The sequence below is a fragment of the Diabrotica virgifera genome, chromosome 3 (genome assembly GCF_917563875.1).
Source record: "Diabrotica virgifera virgifera chromosome 3, PGI_DIABVI_V3a".
Lineage (NCBI taxonomy): Eukaryota > Metazoa > Arthropoda > Insecta > Coleoptera > Chrysomelidae > Diabrotica > Diabrotica virgifera.
Window position 1 is genome coordinate 91,435,751 of NC_065445.1, and position 22,647 is coordinate 91,458,397.

General features: G+C 33.4%; 1 protein-coding gene across 2 annotated transcripts in view; it reads right to left on the minus strand.

Moving 5' to 3' along the window:
* Positions 1-272: 272 nt before the first annotated feature.
* The window catches only part of LOC114329982 (protein ecdysoneless), a 40,966-nt gene continuing 18,591 nt past the window's right edge, over positions 273-22,647 (minus strand). Inside the window, exons 3-4 of one of the 2 annotated variants that reach the window (XR_007697057.1) lie at positions 5,254-11,194; positions 273-5,172 (exon numbers count right to left, since the gene is read on the minus strand). Coding sequence is in view for 1 of the 2 variants with exons in the window: in XM_028279278.2 (XP_028135079.2) it covers positions 9,743-11,194 (1,452 nt within the window). In the remaining variant the exon portion in view is untranslated. Of the gene's footprint in view, positions 11,195-22,647 lie in introns of both variants that reach the window. The other variant, XM_028279278.2, reaches the window with a different exon arrangement.

Here is a 22,647-nt window from a genome sequence, read left to right on the forward strand (position 1 = left end):
ATATGGTTCTTTTGACATATCCTATAAAATGCAGAAACTTTTAACGCGACAATAACAATCAATATTTAATAAAGGTTTAAAATTTAAACACCGTATTTAATAACAAAGCTATAATCCAGAAGTGACTCGTTTTTATTCATTTTCAGTAGCCTAGTGTGCGAATAATAGTTGGTAACCAGTTGGTGATTGTAGTTACCAACTAATTTAGTTTCTATTTAGTAGCTTCATGTGCGGACGGCATTAATTTATTCCTTTTTATTTTTTTTCACAGATCATAGATTTTCATTATCATTTTCATAGATATGTAAGCTATAAGTCCCAGAAGTCGATGATTTGGTAGATATATGACAAAATGAGGTTTTTTTTCATAATTCAGACAACAACAGGCCTTGGAGGCTCCCTTGGCTTCGTGTCTTGACTAGATTCTTCCACTTTTTCCGGTCCTTCACTTGTTCTCTCTAGTCCCTTGTACCCATTTCTCCGATTCCTTCTTGGTCTCCCTCTTCTATTCTTCCTTTGTTATTCTGCTTGCAAAACTCTTTCTTTCTTGTGGCATTCGTTAAAAATGTCCCAAATATTCAACTCTCTGCGTCCTGATTTTTTGTGTTATTTTATGTCTCTTATACATCTCCATTAGCTTTTGGTTTGTTCTTTTTGCCATTTACCATTAGCCTGCTTTATACCACATAAAATCTTTTCTCAAAATTTTCCTATCCCAAATCCGAATATTTTTTCCATAATTTTCTATTCCGTAAGATTCCTAATAGAAATTATGTAGGTCATCTCGAATAACAATTACAGAAATAGTGGAAGATTAACGCATTGATGATCTTTGTTGAAAACAAAATATTCAAGAAAACGTAACTGAGATATAACTATATTATATTTTCCTGATATTTCGTAACTCATAGATGTATGAGTAGCCCCTTCAGTAGTAGTAGACTTCACTGAAGAGGTTTGGAGACACCGAAACGGACGTATGGGGATGGTGGATCATCTCTGAACCGAAATGAAACATAGCTGTCTTTAATTTTTCATTTATATACAGGGTATCCAGAAACTCTACCGACAAACGAAGACAGGAGATTCCTCAGATAATTTTAAGACGATTTAACCCAATTCACCTAGTCGGAAAATGCTTCCTAAGGGAGCTAGAGCTCTTTGAAGATGGCGCCATGTAATTAGTTTTTCTTAAATACCTCCAGAACGCTTCTATCTAGAAAAACGAAAATTTGTATACATATTTACTTTCTAGAAATGAATCGATTCCATCCATTGCGAATTTCTAGTACTGGTCATAGGCGTCCGTTTTGGGTAGGGCAACGGTTATTTTATCGCATAACTTTTTTGTCTTCAACTTTTAAGCATTTTTGATACTGGATTATTAAATTGTGAGGTATTCTAGTACTAAAAGGTACTCTTACTTTAAGTCGGTAGGACACACCGTTTCTAGAAAATCGATTTGAAAGTTTTTAGTTTTGGGAATTTGAAAAAAAAAAAAGAATGAAAAACATTAAAAAAACGATGTATTTTACCAACTTAAAGCAAGAGTAACTTTTAGTACTCGAATATCTCATAATTGAATAATCTAGTGTCAAAAATACTTAAAAATTAAAGACAATAAAGTTATGCTATAAAATAACTGTTGACCTACCCAAAACGGACGCCTATGACCGTTTCTAGAAATTCGCCATTAATGAAATCGATTAATCTCTGGAATATAAATAAATGTACCAGTTTTCATCTTTCTAAATAGTTTTTTTTTGAATCTTTTTTTTGAAATTCAAAGAACGAAAAATTTTCAAATCGATTTTTCTAGAAAACGTTATAATCTTATCGACTTAAAGTAAGAGTACCTTTTAGTACTAGAATACCTCACAATTTAATAATTCAGAGTCAAATTCGCAATCGATGGAATCGATTCATTTCTGGAAAGTAAATACGCATACCAATTTTTGTTTTTCTAAATAGAAGCGTTCTGGAGGTATTTAAGAAAAACTAATTACATGACGCCATCTTCAAAGAGCTCTAGCTCCCTTAGGTAGCATTTTCAGACTAGGTGAATTGGGTTAAATTGTCTTAAAATTATCTGAGGAATCTACTGTCTTCGTTTGTCGGTAGAGTTTCTGGACACCCTGTATATTGAGTACACGGAATCAACTTTCGTTGGAATTTTTCCTATACGAATAGACGGAATGTGACTGCATATTGTAGATTCCCTTTCGTCTTCTTGCCTTATAAATTGTAAAAGGCAGAGATTAAGTTCCACGAGAATTTTCAGATTTATTGTTTACATCTGAGACTTCTTGGGACTTTTCTTGCTGTGGAACAACTAACTACAAATATCCAATCAGCTGCCTGGCAAACAACACCAACAATACAAGATAAATGCATAATAAATGACTGCCCACAAGTAGTCAAAGAAAAAATATTGTTAAAGAGAAGATTGAGGAAAAGACGGCAACAGACCAGAGATCCTGCGGATAAGCGTAGATTCAAAAGTGCATCAAGGGAATTAAAAAAGCTGTTCGAAGACCTCAAAAACCAATCACTTCAGTGCTACTTGGAAAATTTAGCTTCCACTAAAGATAGCGATTATTCGCTATGGAAAGCCACGAGAAAACTGAAACAAACCCAGAAACCGTCACCTCCAATCAGAAAATCGGACAGAGAATGGGCTCGTGTGCACAAGAGAAAGCAAGTTGTTTTGCAGAGTATTTCTCCGAAGTATTTACTCCCAATCAAATGAATTCACCTGTGGAAGTAGATGTATTCTCATTTCTTCAAAGTCCATATCAAATGAGTTTACCTATTCCGAAATTTAAATCGTCCAAAGTCATCTTAGCTATTAACAATTTAAACGATAGAAAATCTCCAGGGTACGACTTGATCAATGGAAAAGTGTTGAAAGAATTACCTCTCAAATGCATAAAACTTCTAATGTTTATATTCAATGCCATATTAAACTTAGGTTACTTTCCTGATCAATGGAAAGTGTCTCAGATAATAACCATTCTAAAACCGGGGAAACCTCAAAAAGAAACTACATCGTACAGGCCAATCAGCCTCTTGCCGATCACGTCTAAAGTTTTCGAAAAACTATTAGTAAAAAAACTCGAACCCTGGATCAAAAATCTAATTCCAGACCACCAGTTTGGATTTCGGCCCCATCACTCAACAATCCAACAAGTTCACAGAGTGGTAAAACATATAAATGCTGATTTTGAGGCGTACTGTTCAGCGGCATTTGACAAGGTATGGCATGAAGGCCTGCTATACAAGCTAAAAAGGACAATACCGCACAGCTTTTACATTCTTCTGAGTCATATTTGTCAGGTAGGTGTTATTTTATTAAATACCAAGATGCAATTTCCAAACTCTATTCTATCAAAGCTGGCGTACCGCAGGGTAGTGTGCTGGGACCTACCTTGTATCTCTTGTTTATCGCAGATATACCTCCAACTCTTCAGGAACCACTAGAGGAGAGACCACCTACAGAAGAAATGATGCCAGGAACATTTGCCGACGTTACTGCAATCCTAGCCTCACACACTGACCCTATTTATGCCTCGCATCTCCTTCAAGCGTATCTAGACAGAATACAAGATTGGTTTTTGGAATGGAAAATTAAAGTCAATGAAGGAAAATCTATTCATGTTACATTTACAACACGAAGAGGAACTGTCCTGTAATTTTAAACAATCGCCAATTACCATCAGCCAACGAGGTAAAATATCTTGGTATTCACTTGGACAGAAGTCTCACATGGAGGAAACATATCTGGACCAAGAGAAAGCAACTAGGTCTCCAATTAAGAAATATGTATTGGTTAATGGGCCGTTCATCAAGACTATCTCTGGATAATAAATTGCTGCTCTATAAGGCAATACTTATGCCAATCTGGGATATATGGGTTGGAACTATGGGGAACAGCCAGTCACTCCAACATAGAAATTATCCAACGCTTCCAATCAAAAACCCTCAGAACCATCACTAATGCACCTTGGTACATCAACAACAGAATTATTCATCGAGACCTTAAAATGGATATGGTACAAGAAGTCATCACAAAACGTAGCGCTGCATACATTGCCAAGTTGGAGGATCATGAAAACCAGTTTGCACTTAACCTCCTAGACAATTCCCAAGAACAGCGTAAGTTAAAGAGGTTCAAACCACTGGACTTACCATTTAGAGTAAACTTTTAAACTAATTAGTTAGTAGTTATAAAATGTAATTATTTTCTACACAACTTTATAAAAATTGTATTTTGATTTTACTAGTGAGTAAAATCTTTCTTGTCCTTAGTCAATGTCATTACTTTTGTTTATTGTTGACACTCAACAGATTGCAAAATACTTTTAAATTAAATAAAAAAAATCTGGGACTTCTCATTTCTTTAATAGATGTCGCGACAGCGTCCGATATGAGAATTATTTTTATAATTCTGCTGCGTATTCGATTCAGAGGTATTCACGTAGCCCCACTGAAGAGGTCTGAAGAGACCGAAATAGTCGTATGGGGATGGTGGATCATCTCTGAACCGAAATGAAACATAAGCTTTCTTTAATAATAATTAATCATAGATGTATATTTACTACTCTTATAAAAACGTATTCGCCATAAATATATGGTTTTATAAATTAATCAATTTGTTATTACTTTCACATATTTTTTTATTTTGGCAAGTCGAAGATGCATGGGGTATTTTAGTTATTCATATTTCTGGCAATCCAAATACCTGAATTAACATTAAAATATCAAAGATTATAAAAATGGGTTAATATTTTATAACTATAATACTCTTACTTTACTATAGGTAATATGTATTAGTGCATGGCAAACATATATAAAAAACAACTAACCACTACTATGGCAGTTACACACATTATAAAATATAAGTCTTACAACATACGACAGCACCCTAAAAACAGGATATTTTATGATTTATATATTCACGTTTCAATAGACATAAATGACATACGAGACAAACAACTTAAAGGACTTTGCATCATATTTAAAAAAAAAATACATAACTAATAATATGGACAAAATTTCCAAAACGTTTAAACATCAAATCTTAAATGTCGTTGTATGTTCACACTGTACTTTATATTACTAAAATCATTATTAAAAATATATATCTAATTTATAGAGTAATAGTTATTAAACCTTTCATGGACAAGACACTGTACTTTACTAAAATCATTATTAAAAATATATATCTAATTTATAGAGTAATAGTTATTAAACCTTTCATGGACAAGACGATTTTGGCCGTCGAATAATCTTCATCGCAGTGAGAGAAGACTGTCAGAGCCAATGTTATTCAAATTGTTAAGCACACAATCTATTGTATTACCCTGCGACACCCTTGAAACTATAATGTATAATATAATGATTTTAAATTTCCTAAATAAATACATGTGGATTAGGCCTGGACATATATTTTGTATTTTAAAATTATTTCTAAAAATTATACATCAATGGATATATTATAGACTGTGGGAAGAAAAATCAGCCGCACACAGTTTGGTTTTCGGAATGCAGTGTAGAGATGTAAATTGCGATATTTATGCATGCTTCAAGCTGATGGAGAGGATTAACCAATATATGAATACACACCTGTGATCTAAGAATCATTAGTAATGTTTACTGGAATCAAACATCGTCTATTCGGACAAAGGCAGGAGAATCCGACTATATCAAAATCAAACTTAGAGTCCCACAGAGATGTATAATATCATTACTGCTTTTCAAATTATACTTGAGGAAGCCTTTCAAGAGGCAGTAAATGATGTTTAAGTCAGAATTCGAATTAATGGAGAATGTATAAGATACACAGACGACACGGTGGTATTCGCTGATATTTCTGAAGCCCTCTAGTAGTTAATGAATAGAATCACAGAAGTAAGTCACAGATATGGACTTTCACTAGACATTAAGAAAACAAAATGTATGATGATCTCTAAAAAGGAACAGCAATTTGGACGAATCAGTGTGAACGGTCAACAAATAGAAAGAGTAAAAATATATACCTACCTTGTTACGAACGTCAATTAAAATTGGAACCATTCCCTATTAATTAAATATAGGATAGAGAAAACAAGATCTGCATTTCAAAAAATGGCCGAGTTATTCAAATTTAATGATTTATCAATACAGGTTACATGTTATATCTTTACTATACTGTTGTACGGAGTTGAGTAGTGAACTCTCACAGACGCCACCTGCAAGAAAATTGGGACTTTCTAAATGTGGCTTTATCGTCGAATCCTGAAGATATCTTATACCGACCAAGTTACTAATCAGGACGTTTTATAAGGAATACAAAAAAAACTGTTAACCACAATAGAACCAGCCAAAATCGGTCACACCATGAGGAACAGAGAAAGATATGGATTGCTGCAAGTAATTTTACAAGGAAAAGTAAAAGAAAAACGAGGACATGTAGGGCGCAGTATTTCTTGGTTGAACAATCTACGTACATGGTTCAAAACAACAACCACAAATATTTTCAGATCAGCAATGTGCAAAGTACAGATTGCCATGATGGTCGCCAACATCCGAAACGATAGGCACTACAAGAAGAAGAATCTGACATTCTGATCTCCCAACGACAAATTTTGTTGACGGTTCAGACCGAGGTGTCAATGAAAGAGTTATATGTACATAAAACTAAAAGATACATTGACAAAGATCATATTATTTAATAAAGATGTGTCATTTATGGCTAATGAAAATACATGTGACTTAGGAAAACTAGTTTGATCAGGCGGCAACGGTAAATCGTGTCGATAAATTTTAGTATCAAACGTTTTGGTTAGTTACATTACAAAAGTTCCAGTACAAAATATTGCTCAGTTTTGTAGTGTTAATAAAAAACATGTGTAAAATTAAAAAACGATACCGTTTTCTAACTTTAAGGCAACAATTTGACACTAAAATATTTTAAGACGGCATTGCAGGAAATCTACCAATTGGCATAATGAAGGAAAAACACCATGAACTACTGCTTATATATACATACAGTTGAGTCCACGATTCTTTACCCGTACGTCATTAATACCTGACGAGAGAAAACACATACTTTTTATCTAGCATCATTTTCTTCCACGCATGAAACTAATAGCCCGACCAGGGAACACAAAATTTGACGAAAACCTCCAAAAAAATAAAGGAAGGATGAAAATTTGGGAATAGGTAGTTGAAATTGTCTATTATTATATAAGAAAAAGTTTACAATTCTACATCCCCTCCATTTTACAAAAATTGGGAAATATTTTCTCGGGGATGAAAAAATATACGTTCAAAATAAGTCCGAAATTGTATAAAATGACTAATTCTAAGTAACTTTTGTTCTATATAGTTTTTTCACTAAGTTAATACTTTTCTTGTTATTTGCGAGTGAATAATATTATGTTCAATTTTAACAAAAAAAAAAAACATGTTTTTGGACGGTTTTTCGCAGATAACTCAAAAAGTAACTATTTTAGCGAAACGCGATTCTTAGCTAAAATATAGCTTATAAAAAAACTGAAAAAAAAATGGTGTATGCATGAGGTCTGTAGACCTAGTAGAAGCACAGTTGTAGCTAATGAAAAGTAGATTCTTCTTCGTCAAATTCCAAATCGAATATTTCAATTTGAAATAACCCAAAAACGGAGCTCTTTTCTTCGGGGAAAATTCATTACAAAAGGATTTTAAAAGGTTTTTTAGGGTTTTTTCAAGTGTTTAAAAAAGGTTTATTTTTGTTTTCTAAAAAAACTTCTAAAATTAAAAGTATAAGTTACGCTCAAAATATTGCTGGTCTTTTTTATTTTTTGCTAAAAAAATCGCGAAAATCATCCCCTACTTAGCTTCCCAAATAAAATTAATCGTTACCGCTTCACAAGTTACTTTAATTATGTATTGTTTATATTATCTATAAGTTTCATTGGTTTAAAGTGCCCATTTTTGAAAAAAAAATGGGTTTAAAATAAAACATGTTTTTTTAATTTTGAAAAAAAAATTGAATTTTTTATGGAATTAACTTAAAAATTATTAGTAATACCAAAAATCTCAAAGAGTAATAAAATATTCGTTTTGCTTTTCTGAATATTTTTGATTTTTTGTTTTCTTGTTAGACAAAAATTGGTTATGCTATGGCTGTTCAAAATTTGCCTAAACTCGTGATAAGTTACTCGTTCAAGCCATTTTAACTACAGCTTTTACAGATCATATAAATAATACATAAGCAAAGTAACTTGTCAAGAAGTGGTAATGATAAAATTTATTTGTGATGCTAATTAGGGGGCGATTTTCGCGATTTTTGTTACCAAAAAATAAAAGGAACCAACAATATTTTGAGCGTAACTCACTTACTTTTAATGTTAAAAGTTAAAAAAAAAAACAAAAATAAACCTTTTTTAAACACTTTAAAAAAGTTGAAATAAATTTTCCCCGAAAAGTGCTCCGTTTTTGGGTTATTTCACATTGAAATATTCGATTTGGAATTTGACGAAGAAGAACCTACTTTTCATTAGCTACAACTCTGCTTCTACTTTTTGAGTTATCTCCGAAAAACCGCCCAAAAACAAGTTTTTTTTTGTTAAAAATGAACATATTCACTCGCAAATAACTCGAAAAGTATTGACTTAGCGAAAAAACTCTTTAGAACAAAAGTTGTTTAGAATCAGTCATTTTATCCAATTCCGGTCTTATTTTGAATGTATGTTTTTCACCTTCGAGAGGGGGTATTCCCCTTCATGTTTGTTAAATGGAGCGGACTTAGAATTGTAAACTTTTTTTTATATAATAATAGACAATTTCAACTACCTATTCCCAAATTTTCATCCTTCCTTTATTTTTTTTGGGGTCAGATTGGTCTTTGATCGGGTTATAAAGACAAACCATCTACCGCCTGTTATGAGTGTAGGCGCAAATATTTTACGGCTATCCCTACTTTTTCTATCTTAACACGGCAAATTACGTGTAGTAAAATTCTCACTGATATGTATATGTAAACATTACTTGACAATGTCATCATTAACTTTAAAGAGATGGCTTTTCTTGGATAACTGTTACTTGTATAATTGCCTTAATTATTAATTCAGTTAATTAATATGATAATTTTTTCACTAACTATGTATTCAGTGATTGTAATAATTTATATACTGTACAACAAAAACTAATACTCAATCGAGAAAAGAGGAAAAGCAATAAAGTGATTTTTTAATAATATATTTAGTTTTTATATATTATAAGTTTTTTATATCACACAAACAGTTGTTTTCACAACTAATTATAGGTATATTGGAGTTTGAAATTTTATGGTAAGTGTATTTTATTTTGCCATTAATTTTTACAACATACAAAGCTAACCTCCTTCACACAGTTAAGGAATGGTTGTGTTTAAGTTTCCGACAAAGTGAATAAAATGACAAAAAAAATATTAATCATATTTAAAATTTTTTATAAAATTTTAAAGCAAAACTTACATTTGACATTTTATTTATTTGATAACGTCAAATTTTATAATATAACCCGTTATCGGAGCAGTAGTCACTTTATGTGACTTGCTGTTGCGTGGAGTAAATTTCCGACTTATTTCGTATGCTTTAAATGATGACGCACGGGTAAAGAACCCTGGACTCAACTGTAATCTGATTTTAACCCTAAATGCCTATGATGTGCCAAGTTTTTTGTAACGTACGGGTATACATATATGGTGTTTTTCTCCAAATCGAATTATAACTTCTTTTTAATCCATATCAATGTTATCCTTGGGATCAAGATGGAGCCCCATAGGTCCCAGCATATTACTAGACGGTCCCGCATCCCCTAACTGACTTTTGTAACTCTCTAAAATGTATTTTAAGGCATTAACGTTAATATCGACCGGCTTGAAATTCTCTATATCTTCGAAATTATCTCCGTTCTTCTTCTCAAAACTTTGTCCAATAGTAGTTCCTTCTAATTCGCGGTCCATTTCTTCCATATATTTTTGCAGCTTATTTTTATCTTTCGCGGTTTCGTAACTTTGATCTTTGACATAGTTATCTTCTTCATATTCACTCATTTCCGAATCGGAGTCCAAGTCCCAAGAATCGTCCTCGGGTATGGAGAAATTTAGGATGTTTTGTAGTGCACAAGTAAAAGAGTTCGGGTCGAAGTTTATTTTGTTGTTAGATGTTGTTTCTTCCGTTTTAGCTTCAGATGAAAAAGACACCTTCGATTTATTTTTGCGCCTTGGGGGTCTAACAGGAGATTCGTTTTCATTGGGAAACTCTGCTCCATCCACATCAGAAACGTGGTTCAAGAAACTGTTTAACTTTTCTGTAAAACTAGACGCGTCTGTATTATTATTAACGTTGAATATTTTTTTCTGTCCATATTTTTCTTGAAGCATCTTGTCGAGATCATCAGGACTAATATTCAGCCAAGAATCGTCGTCATCTACCAGGTTCGTCTCTTCTTCGACTTCTATATCGATATTTCTACTTAAATCTAAAATTTCTTGACCTATTGACGAGTTTTGATGCATAGAATCTCTATGATCGACGTAATACTCCTTGGCTTTGTTTAGTAAATTATTGTAACCTAAAGAATGTTCTAAATAATCTTTAAAATACCCTTTTTCTTTCAGACTTTTTAGGTAATTCTGCCAGCCTCTATCAGATTCAACGTCAGTACTCGGCTTAGCTTGGGAAGCCAAAATTTCAAAGCCACAAGCTAGTTTGACTCCTAAAATATTAGACTGGTATTCTTTGGAATTGGTAGGAGGTAGATTCCATCCAGTTCTTCTGTCTGGAAGATACTTACTATGGGTTAACATGGCATACAGACATTTAGTGAAGGTAACCCTTTGTTTAACTCTATTTTCAGGTGGAAAGTATTTCATAGCTCTACAGGCTTTAAGGTCAACTGAGTCTCTATTACAAAACACTTGAACAGCGGCTGAGATCAGGTTGGGTTTCGCTTTTAAAGCTTTCGCTACTCCTATTGGTATGTAAACTACTGCGTTATGGATATTGTCTTTCAATTTATCGGGATAACCATCGAGTTTTGTTTTTATGGCTTGCTGGATTTCTGTTGATGCAACTGTCGATGTGGGATTTTCTCTTATTGATGACACAGCTTCGTTTATTGTGATTGTGGTTGAAGTTGAATCATCATGCGGAATTAAGTGGATGTTGCCATTGTACATATAGACCTGAAACATATATATCTTGTTAAATGAGACATAGTACTCTAAATAGGGAATATTTAAAAGAGAACAGTTAAATATTTTTATCTTTATTTTGCCTATTATAAGAAACAACCTTCAAAAGGTGTCAAAATCACACATAACAGCTCCGAAAAAATCCATGGTATGGTGCTTATCAGAGGCTTTTTTCAGTGCGTCACAAGTGAGAGAAATAAAGGTACGTCCGTGATACATACACATTTATAACATTTATTCTAGTTGATGATGTGTGTGTGTGTATGTGTGTTTGAGCATTATTGGCTTCGGAGTCAATGTCCATTCGTCATCTTACCTTTTTAGAATTATTTGTATTATTTATGCGGAAGCTCTAAAGGAGTGCTTCCTGCTTTCTACTGATTTGTTTAGGTAGGTATCCAATCACAATCCTGCTCCAATTTTACAAAGAACTATTTTATATACCTATATCTAATTTTCAACGATTTTTGTTTTTATTTGGAATTATTTCCTTTTGGTGTGATTTTTTTAATCATTCTTTTTATGTATTTTTTTATTTATTTACTTATTTATTTTTTTATATTTTTTTTTATTTTTTATTTTTTCATTGTCTTTTTCCAATATAAATTGGGATATTAGACTAGGACGCAATTTGACGCTCAGGGGTCGATCAGAGCATTTAGACGAGACAGGTGGACCTCGGATAGACATAGGGCTTAACACGAAGGGAAAAAACATAGGTTATAAACTTAATCTAATACATAAAATATGTTTGTACAAAATTTGATAAACATTGTAATCTTCTGATCTTAATAGTTGAGTTAGGTTTCCTACCAACCTGAAATTTGCGATTATTAAACCCTGCCTAAAAAAGGGTGATATCGATTCTTTTGATAATTATAGACCAATTAGTCTGCTTAGCTCATTTTCAAAATTTTTTGAATTGGTTGTCCATGATCAACTGTTTCAGTTTTTCCTTAAAGAAGAATTATTCAGCCATAGCCAGCACGGTTTCTTTAAAGGTAGGTGCACCGAGACTGCTCTATTTGAATTAACTAATGAGATATATAATTGTTTGGATGCTGGGAATGTCTCATGTGGGATTTTTCTGGATTTAAGCAGGGCCTTTGACTGCGTTGATTTTGATGTTTTATTTGTGAAGCTTGAACACTACGGGGTTAGAGGTGTGGAGTTAAATTGGTTAAAGAGCTACATTACTGGACGTGCACATGCACTAAAAATTAAGGACAAAACAATGCAATATGTGCGGTCAGAGCCTCTGGCAGTGTCTAGGGGTGTTCCACAGGGAAGTGTTTTGGGACCGCTAATATTTATTATCTACTTAAATGATTTGGCATCAGTTGCTAAAACTAAGGAATTAATTATTAACTATGCAGATGACAGTACACTGTTGGTTTCTGCCCGAAATTTACCTGAACTAGTTCTGGCAGGTAACTATTTGATGTCAGAAGTAGAAAACTGGTTTTTGAATTCAAGACTAGTTTTAAATCCTGATAAGACTAAAGCTGTATTCTTTAAAACAAACCGAGGTCCAGACACACCTGACAATATTAACCTAAATCAACATTTGATACCCCTTTCTGAGTATGTCAAATGCTTAGGGGTTTGGATTGACCAAAACTTAGATTTCACATATCATATCGAGAATCTATGCAAAGAACTAAGCCGAGCTTGCTATGGTTTGAGAATTCTTGTAAAAAATGTTAACATCAATGTAGTAAAGCCATTTTATTTTTCTAATTTTTATTCGAGAGCTCGATATAATATCATAGTATGGGGAGGTAGTAGTTCTTTTAACGAAGTTTTTATAATACAAAAAAAAAGCAGTACGCGTCATGAAGCAGTTAAAATACTCTGAATCATGTAGGAGCCATTTCAAATCGCTAAAGTTACTAACTATACCAGCTCTATATATATAGGAGTGTCTCAAACTTGTATATACCAACAAGCAGTACTTTCAGCCATTTAACATATCTCACAACTTTGATACCAGAAACAAGTTCAACTACAATATTCCTTACCATAGGCTCACATTACTGGAAAAAGGAGCTTTATATGCAGGTATACAATTCTACAACCACCTGCCTCTACACTTGGAAGATATCTGATGATATCTCCATGATAAAAAGGGAAATTGTAAGCTTTTTGTGCAAATTAGAACCGTATACAACAAACGATTTTATGAATAGTACATGGAACTAACATATCTAAATGTACCTATATAAACTTATGTAAGTAGTGCACTTGCTAATTATTGTTTTTTACTTTTATGTATGTCATAATTTGAAACTTGTATCTTCGACTGGCTTTTTACATTTCTTTTGTTGTAAACTTTATGTATTTAAGTGTAATAAATTTTATTATTATTATTATTATTATTATATGGTCTGGTGATTTTGGGTATTTTGGCCATTTCTTCATTTAATAATTTAACCTCATTTATTATTCTTAGTTGATGATAGATGGCGCTATAATCAGAAAAATTATTTACCTATTACATTATCTATAAGACTAAAATATAAAGTTCTCAGTCTTTTGTGTGTCATTAATTTTGACGTCATATATGATTTTAAGAATGTAGAGAATCATTGCATGACATTTTAGTTAAATCTGACAGTTGTCAGAATCGTAATCAGCCAAATATAAAAAGGTTATTGCAGTATAGCCCTTTTATTTGCAATTTGGCATAAAAACAAATCAATTGTGTTTATGGCATTTATAAAAAGGTATATTCTTTGATTTATATAGTCGGATACATTGTACAGATTTATAAATAATTGTATAGATTATATTTAAATCATTTTTTTATTATAGCGTCATCAATCAACCACTAGCAGAGGTGTAACCAGGATGATCCTAATGTGGGGGTTACAACTACTTGGTGGTCTCTGGGCGGGGGGGGGGGGGGGGTCGCGGGCGATTCCCCAACTATCATCAATACGACTAACCTAACAATATGCATTGAAATCCAGATCCCGTAATTCGTTAAGCGTGATAAAGTGAGTACAAAGACATGCATATTTCTTTCTTTGTAATTACAGCTTCAATTTACCGTACACTTCTCGTAGACTCTGCCGATAAGGTAGAGTCGTGTTGGGAAAAAGTCGCGCGCCCCTCTGGTGGGTATGGAATAGTAATGGTGTTAAGCGTTTAGAACTCAAAGTACATCCAAATGGGGGGGGGGTTATAACCCCCAAAACCACCCCCTGGTTACGCCTATGACCACTAGAATAAATGTTATAAATGAGTATAATCACGGACGTACCTTTTTTTCTGTCACTTCCAACTTAATGCGTTAGAAAGAAATAAAAAACTGTGAAGCACTGAGAGAAACCTCTGAGAAAAAGTATAGTAAACAAAATGTATGCAAAAAATAAGAAAGTGGTGCCTCAACGAACTGAACCTTTTGACTGAGTGTTTCAACTTGTGGGAACATGGAGATCGAAAGAGGTCCAAGAGAACTAAATGATTTATCAACGAGTGTGCAAGTTATATGAGAAGATTAAATGAGTTAGCAGTTTGATTACTACTCCGAAAATCATTCTCAAAAAGATTATTCTAAAAGTTCTGGGAATATTGTATAGTCGAGTTTTATTAGGTTATATGCCTTTTCAAAAATTGACATACTTGGCCTAGACCTTATAGGCCTTAGCAAGTGAATAGTTGAAAAAAATTGCTTGAGGGTGATGTTATTATCCTAGGGATATCAAATTCTGACTGTTTTTGTGTTATTTTGTGTTGATTTGTTTGTGTAATCTGTATATAATTTGATGTGATTGTGTAATAAGTTTTTGTAAATGTACATAGACGTACACTGTGTGGTGTATATGTATTGTGTATGAGATTGTTGATGATTTGTTTTTCAACTTCCTTTATTCCGCTATTGTTGGTATGTTCTTACTGTTGACTTCTTTTTAGTATTGGCAGGAGGAGTTACAAAAAACCACGAAAAGATCATACAAGTGAAAGTACAGATATAAAGAAAGAGATCAAAGGCATTTGAGATGAGGAAAGGGGTAAAATAGGGGTAAAATAGGGAGATAGTCTGAGTTTGCTCTTATTCACAATTATAATGACCAAAATAGTAAAGACAATGCGAGAAAAGGAAGCCAACCTTTACACATGTGTACATAAGGTATCGGAACATATATATCCTATAAATGGTTGCGATCCTCTCTATTGAGATGATGTGGTTCTTATGACAAATTCAAAAAATAAAATGCAAAAATTGATTGATATATGGACAGGAGAAATAGAAAAGGCAAAAATGGAATGCATAAAAAAAACTAAATTAATGATAGCTAATGAGAAACAAATAAGTGACCAAGATATAAAAATAAAGTGCACAGGAAATGATTTAGAAATGGTAATTACATTAGGATACTTGGATATAGTTTTTAACAAATGATGGAAAAATTGATGCTGAAATAGCAAATGAAAAAAAGTAACTAAAGTATATTATGCACTAAACAAAACAATACTAGAACATAAGAAAATTGAAATAGAACTAAAAGTGAAAATTCACAATACTGTTTAGCTTAGCTTATGATTATTAATTTTAAGATAAAAAATCAAAATTATTAATGTATCAGTTTTATTCGCTCTGTGCATGACTGACGTGACACCTAGCGTAGTCGCCTGATATTTTTGGTGACTTCAATTTGATGTTAAACATACGATACACATATGACATATTTGACGGTAATATTTACATTTTTGATACAATGTGTTATATGGTCCTTTTCATGGGCATTTTTCAGTGCGTCACAAATGATAGAAAAAAAGGTAAGTCCGTGATAATATACATTTACAACATTTATTCTAACATGACATTTTAGTTAAATCTGACAGTTGTCACATTTTATTTGCAATTTGGCATAAAAACAAATCAATTGTAATTGATGGATTCGACCGTTACTTGATGGAAGTTCATTTTATCTAACAATAAAACACTGAAAACGTTTGTTTTCTATACTTCCACAAAATTTATTATAACTATGTAACTACAGCTGTTTCGGCAGAGTGCCTTTCTCAAGTGATTTAGTTTACTATGGGTTAAAGTTTAAAGTCTTTAACTGAAGAGGTTGAGGAGTGGGGAGCTGTTTGTCTCGAGTTGGTCATTCAGAATGATATCTGTATTTTTTAATTTATTAATTTCCATAGATTCTAATAAAGATAGCTTAAGGCCTTTATTTTGAATATGCAGAATTTGAAACTCTTCATTAAAAGAATGATTATGATCTAGAAGGTGAAGTGCGTATGTAGAAGTGCCTGTTTTTCTATTGTTGAAAGCCCTTTTGTGTTCTGCTATCCGTTTGTCAAAGGTTCTGCCAGTTTGACCGATGTAAGTTTTCGGACAGTCACCACAAGTTAGTTTGTGTAGACACCACTCTGTAGTTGTTTTCTCTTTCGGCTCTTATTGTTCTTAATATATTTGCTTAAGTTGTTGTTAGTTCTGAAAGCTGATGTTATTCCTTTCTTTTTTATGTATCTGGCTATTTTTGTTGTTATCTTGCCAGTATATGTGATAGAGCAGAAGGAACTGGGTTCTTTCTGTGGTGGTGGATAGAGTAATTTCAGGGCTTTCTTATGAAGTTTTTGGTTTAACATTTTATTAATTGTTTGTTCGTTATAGCCATTGTTTACTGCTATTTGTTTAATAATGTTCAGTTCTATTTCGAAGTTATTTTTTGACATGGGAATTTCTGTCAGTCTATGTGTCATGCTATGGTAGGCTGCTAATTTGTGTTGTGTAGGATGGGATGATGAATTGTGTATAGTTGTGTCAGTATGGGTAGGTTTATGATATACGGAGAACTCATGTTTGTTGTGTAGTCTGGTAATTGTTACATCTATAAAGTGTATGGACTTGTTCTGTTCTGTTTCTATTGTAAACTCAATATTACTATGAAGTGAATTAATGTATGATAGAAATTGGTCAAGTTGTCTGTTAGTTCCTGTAAAGCATACTAGTATATCATCCACGTATCTCCACTAATATAAGAACTGTTTAAATGCGGGATGTTTAGAAATTGTTGTTTCAAGCTGGTTCATAAATATATCTCATAGCAATGGGCTAGAGGATTACCCATAATAAGTCCTGTGACGCACTGAAAGATGCCTATGAGAAAAAGAATACAAACAAATAAGTGTATTTGCGGAGACAGTCAGGGACTAGTCAACTACTCACGCCAAGCGGAGCATGCGCACTTTAAAATAATATAAATAATACCGTTGATAGATAAATATAATCGGCGGGCTGAAAAGTTCGTAGGCTGACCCATAGATGGATCTACTGGTATTAAATCCATATGATTTTTAGTCAGCTCTAACCTTCAAAAGATGTGTTTATAAATTTGACAGCTGTCGAACTATTAGTTTATGAGATATAGCATTTTAAGTGAAGCCACTTATGTTAGTTTAAAAAAATGGATAAAAAGGAATTTCGTACCTTAATATTTGATTGCTTTTTGGCGAAAATAAATACTGTTGAAGCCAAATCTTAGCTTGATAAACAATATTCGGCCCCTGCACAAGGAAAATCAACCGCTGAGGAATGGTTTGCTAAGTTTAAACGAGGCGAAATGAGCACCGAAGACGATGCATGCAGTGGACACCCCAAAGAGGCTGTTACCGATGAAAACATCAAAAAAGTCAACAAAATAATTTTGGATGCCCATATAGTGAAGTTGTTCGAGAAAGCTGAGACTGTAAAGACATGAAAGGAACGTGTTGGATATGGATGAATATTTGGGTATGCGAAAGCTCTGTGCAAAGTGGGTGCCGCGAGAACTCACTATCGACCAAAAACAACAACGAATTGGTGTTTCTGAGAAATATTTGAAGCTATTCAATCATAATAAAACCGAATTTTTGCGTCGATATATTACAATGTATGACACATGGCTCCATCATTTCACACCGGAGTCTAATCGACAGTCTGCCGGGTCGACTGCACGTGATGAACCGACTCCAAAGCGTGGAAAGACGCAACAGTCGGCTGGCAAAGTTATGGCATCAGTATTTTGGGATGCGCATGGTATAATATTCATCGAGTATCTTGAAAAGGAAAAAAACATTAACAGCGACTATTAAGTTGCGCTATTGGGGCGTTTGAACGACGAAATCGTGTAAAAATGCCCCCATTTGAAGAAAAATAAAGTGCTGTTTCAGCAAGATAACGCACCGTGTATCAAATTAATGAAAATGATGGCAAAATTTCATGAATTGGGATTCGAATTGCCTCCGCAGCCACCGTATTCACCAGATATGGCTCCCGGCGACTACTACCTGTTAGATGACCTCAATAGAATGCTCGCTGAAAAGAAATTTAGCACAAAAGAAGAGTTAATCGCCGAAACTGAGGCTTATTTTGAGGCTAAAGACAAATTGTATTATAAAAATGGTATTGAAAAGTTGTATGACCGCCATAATCGTTGTAGAGCCCTCGAAGGAAACTATTTTGAATAATAAAATCAAATTTTACCAAAAAAAATCTTTCTATGTTAGCCTACGAACTTTTCAGCCCGCCTGTTACAAGGTATATTTACTAATAATTCATAATATTAATTAATTATTAATATACTGGTATATTTATCAATAAACGATAATACATTAAATAAATATAATATGGAGTGACACTGGTCCACGAACCAACACAATGACACTGACATTGTAAAAATTCGCCAAAATTGTCATATTTCGCCGGTACGGACACTGGCATAGTTTTGTGTATTCCCACCAGTGGCGGTTATCCCTTTAGGTCAATTGGTCAATGACCTCCCTGTAATAATTGTACAATCAAACGATTATAATGTAATTATTTCCTTAAAAAAAGAAAATTTTCTGTAAAAAATACTGTCATTTTGTGTTCGGAATACAATAGTATCGTTCAAAGTTACCGAAAAGCCAAATTTATTTACCGCAATACTACTCTTAAACAGCTAAATACGAACATTCACGATGGTCAAGAAATTTATTTGACCTCACTGTGAGAATACAGCCTGGGATTCCGAACGTTCACGAAAATACGCACTTATGTAAGTTGTAATGCTAAATCGTGGTCATTGACCGTAAGACCGTAGGTAAGGTTTTCGTGACTATCTACGCAGGGAGTAAGATTAGTTCGGAATTTGTAAATTGTGCGTTCGTGAGATTAATATTATTTTATTATAGATTTTTATAAAATGTCGGTAGTGGTTAGTATAAATGAACTCCAACGCCAAATGAAATTAAATTTTAATGACCGTTTGAAGTTTAAAGATTGCGGAATTCCAAAACCGTGTCTTGAAATCAAACAGACTACAATGGACAAAAATAAACCTGTTCATCGGTATTTTCGCCAAAATATGTATGAATTGTCAGACTGGCTTTGTGGATGTCAGGTATCGAATGCATTTTATTGTTTTCCGTGTTTACTATTTTCTAACGATCCAGTGTGGTGCAAAACGGGGGTTACTGATTTAAAACACTTGGAAGATAAAATAAAAAAACATTATTTGTCTGGTAATCACATGAAAAGTGCCATGTCTTTTGCAACTTTGGGCCGTGCCGACATCCGAATGCAATTAGATAGTGCGTATAGACAATCAATTAAAATTTTTAATGACAATGTAACAAAAAACCGATACATTTTAAATAAAATTATTGACTGTATAAAGTTCTGCGAAGCGTTTGAACTCGCGTTAAGAGGCCATGATGAAACGGAATTATCTGAAAATCCCGGTGTATTTTGCGGTTTAGTAAATTTCGTATCAGAACTGGATTCGATTTTTAAAGAACATCTAGACAAAAGTTCAGTTTTTAAAGGTATATCGAAGTCAATACAAAATGATTTACTAGAGTCAATGTTGGCTGTCGTACATCATAAAATAAAATCTGAAATTCAACAATCCGATTTTCTTGCCGTTCAAGCAGATGAGACTACAGATAGTTCAAATAAAACACAGATGGTCATTATTTTTCGCTACGTATTAAATGGTAATGTGCACGAAAGGTTCTGGAAATTTATTAATCTGATAGGAACTAAAGCAGAAAATCTGGCCAACGTTATTATGGATGAATTGGACAGTTTAGAAATAAAAAAACTCCAGAAAAACTAGTCGCTCAAAGTTTCGATGGAGCTTCCGTTATGAGTGGAAAATTTGGTGGTGTTCAAAACAAAGTAAGACAAAAATATCACTCAGCTACTTTCATACACTGCTATCCCCACCAGTTAAACTTAATTTTACAAAAAGCGGTTGGACAGAACAAGAGTGTAAAGGTATTCTTTGCCAGTTTACACAGCTTTTCGTCATTTTTTGGAAAATCTCCTAAGAGGACAGCGGTTTTGGACGAAGTTGTGAAGGTAAGACTACCTAAAGCAGCGCCAACCAGATGGTACTTTAATGCACGATGCGTAGAAACTGTATTTTTATATCAAAAAGATATTCTAGCTTGCTTGGAGAAAATTATAGAAAATGAAGACGATAATAATACTTTAAGTCAAGCCTTTGGATTGAAAAATTACTTAAAAGATACTGATTTCTTATATTGGTTAGATTTTTTCCATATGATTATGCCGCATTGTGATATATTGTTTAATCAACTTCAGAAACGTAATATCGATGTTTTAAATATTAAAAACTATATTGCCAAGTTTAAAGAGTGCACTGAGAAAATCAGAGCCAAAGTATTAAGCAATTCTTCACAGCCCTCATCGTTATGCACGACAGTTTCTAATAAACGGCCAAGACATAAGGACTCAAAACGTCAAACTTCACTGGAAGTGTGTGATATCGTTTTATCAGAAATTCAACATCGATTCAGTTTTTATTAGATTTTATATATTTAATTTAAGAAAGAACTAGAGATTTGACTTTTTATAAAAAAAAAACTGCTTTTTACTTATTCAACAACTACTACATTCATTTTTTATCAACAACGACCTACTTTTTTTATATACATTTTAAATAACAACCTAAAGGGTGGTTTATATGAACATTACAAAAAAAAACATATTCCAATACTCCCACCTTTTTTGTTAAGTTGTTCAACCCATAAACAAACCTTTTAAATAAAAAAATATAACAAATGTCCACCAAATAAATTCAAAACTAGCTAACAAAACAAATTACTATTTCTGTTCTGTTGTCCCAATTCCAATTTTCATTCTAAGCATTTCAAATTGATTTTTAGGCAATGCTTTGGTGAAGATGTCTGCTTCTTGTTCTTTTGTATTAACATACTCTGGAAACATATATCCAAGCTCATACTTTTCACGAACAAACTTGAACTTCACATCTATGTGTTTTGTTCTTTGGTGGAACTCTGGATTTTTAATCAGTTTTATTGCACTCTGATTGTCTATATATAGAGTGGTAGGCAAACTTGCATGTTCTTCAAGATCTGATAAAAAGTTTTGAAGCCACACCAACTCTTTTGTTGCTTGTGATGCAGCTACAAACTCAGATTCGGTTGTTGATAAAGATACCGAGGTCTGTCTCTTGCTTGTCCAGGTAATAGGACCATTTGCCATCTTAAACACGTAGCCAGTGGTGGAACGACGAGTTTCTTTATCACCTGCATAATCTGCGTCACTGTATCCATGCATGTTAACTTGATTGAATTTGTCATAACAAATGCCATAATTTATTGTGCCTTTTAAGTACCTGATGATTCTTTTGACGGCATTCCATTGTGCTGCATTGTAATTGTTTGTATAACGGCTGACTACTCCCACCGCATGTGCAATGTCAGGTCTTGACACTACGGCTAAAAACATTAATGAACCTACAGCTTGTCTATATGGCATTTCATTTTCTAAAATGCTCTTATTTGACTCACCTGTTAAGTCAGCACTTATATCTTCTGGTGTACTTACAGGATTTGCATTTTGTTGACCAAATCTCTCTATTATCTGTTTTGTATAACTTGCTTGACTTAGAAACATTGTACCAGCCTTTAAGTTTCTTGTAATTTCTAGTCCGAGAAAATAGTTCCCAACTGACACGGTCACTTCAAAACAGTCTTTTAACACGTTAACTGCCGGTCCATTCTGGGTAGGCTTTCACCAGGAGCCGCTTACTGTTTTTGATACAAAGACGTTTATTTATTAGTTTCTGGAAAAGTCCGAATAAAGTAAGTATTTTTAAACTAAATGCACATATATACAAGAGGGGTTGGTGGTGAACGCGCCAGAGCGTCAGTGGCGCTCGACTCTAGTATTTGTATACATACGCCGTTCGACGCGCTGGTGCGTTTTGTAAATAATATTGATAAAAATCAGTAGGAACATTTATTTACTAATACAAAACAAAACAAGAAATACAAAATAACATAAATTATAAGTAAATAAAACAACATTAAACTTTGTGGGATATTTGACAGCAATCCAGACAAAATCCAGGGGTATCGGGACAGGCTTTGCATTCGTAAATTGTATCTTTACGAATATTTTGTTGACT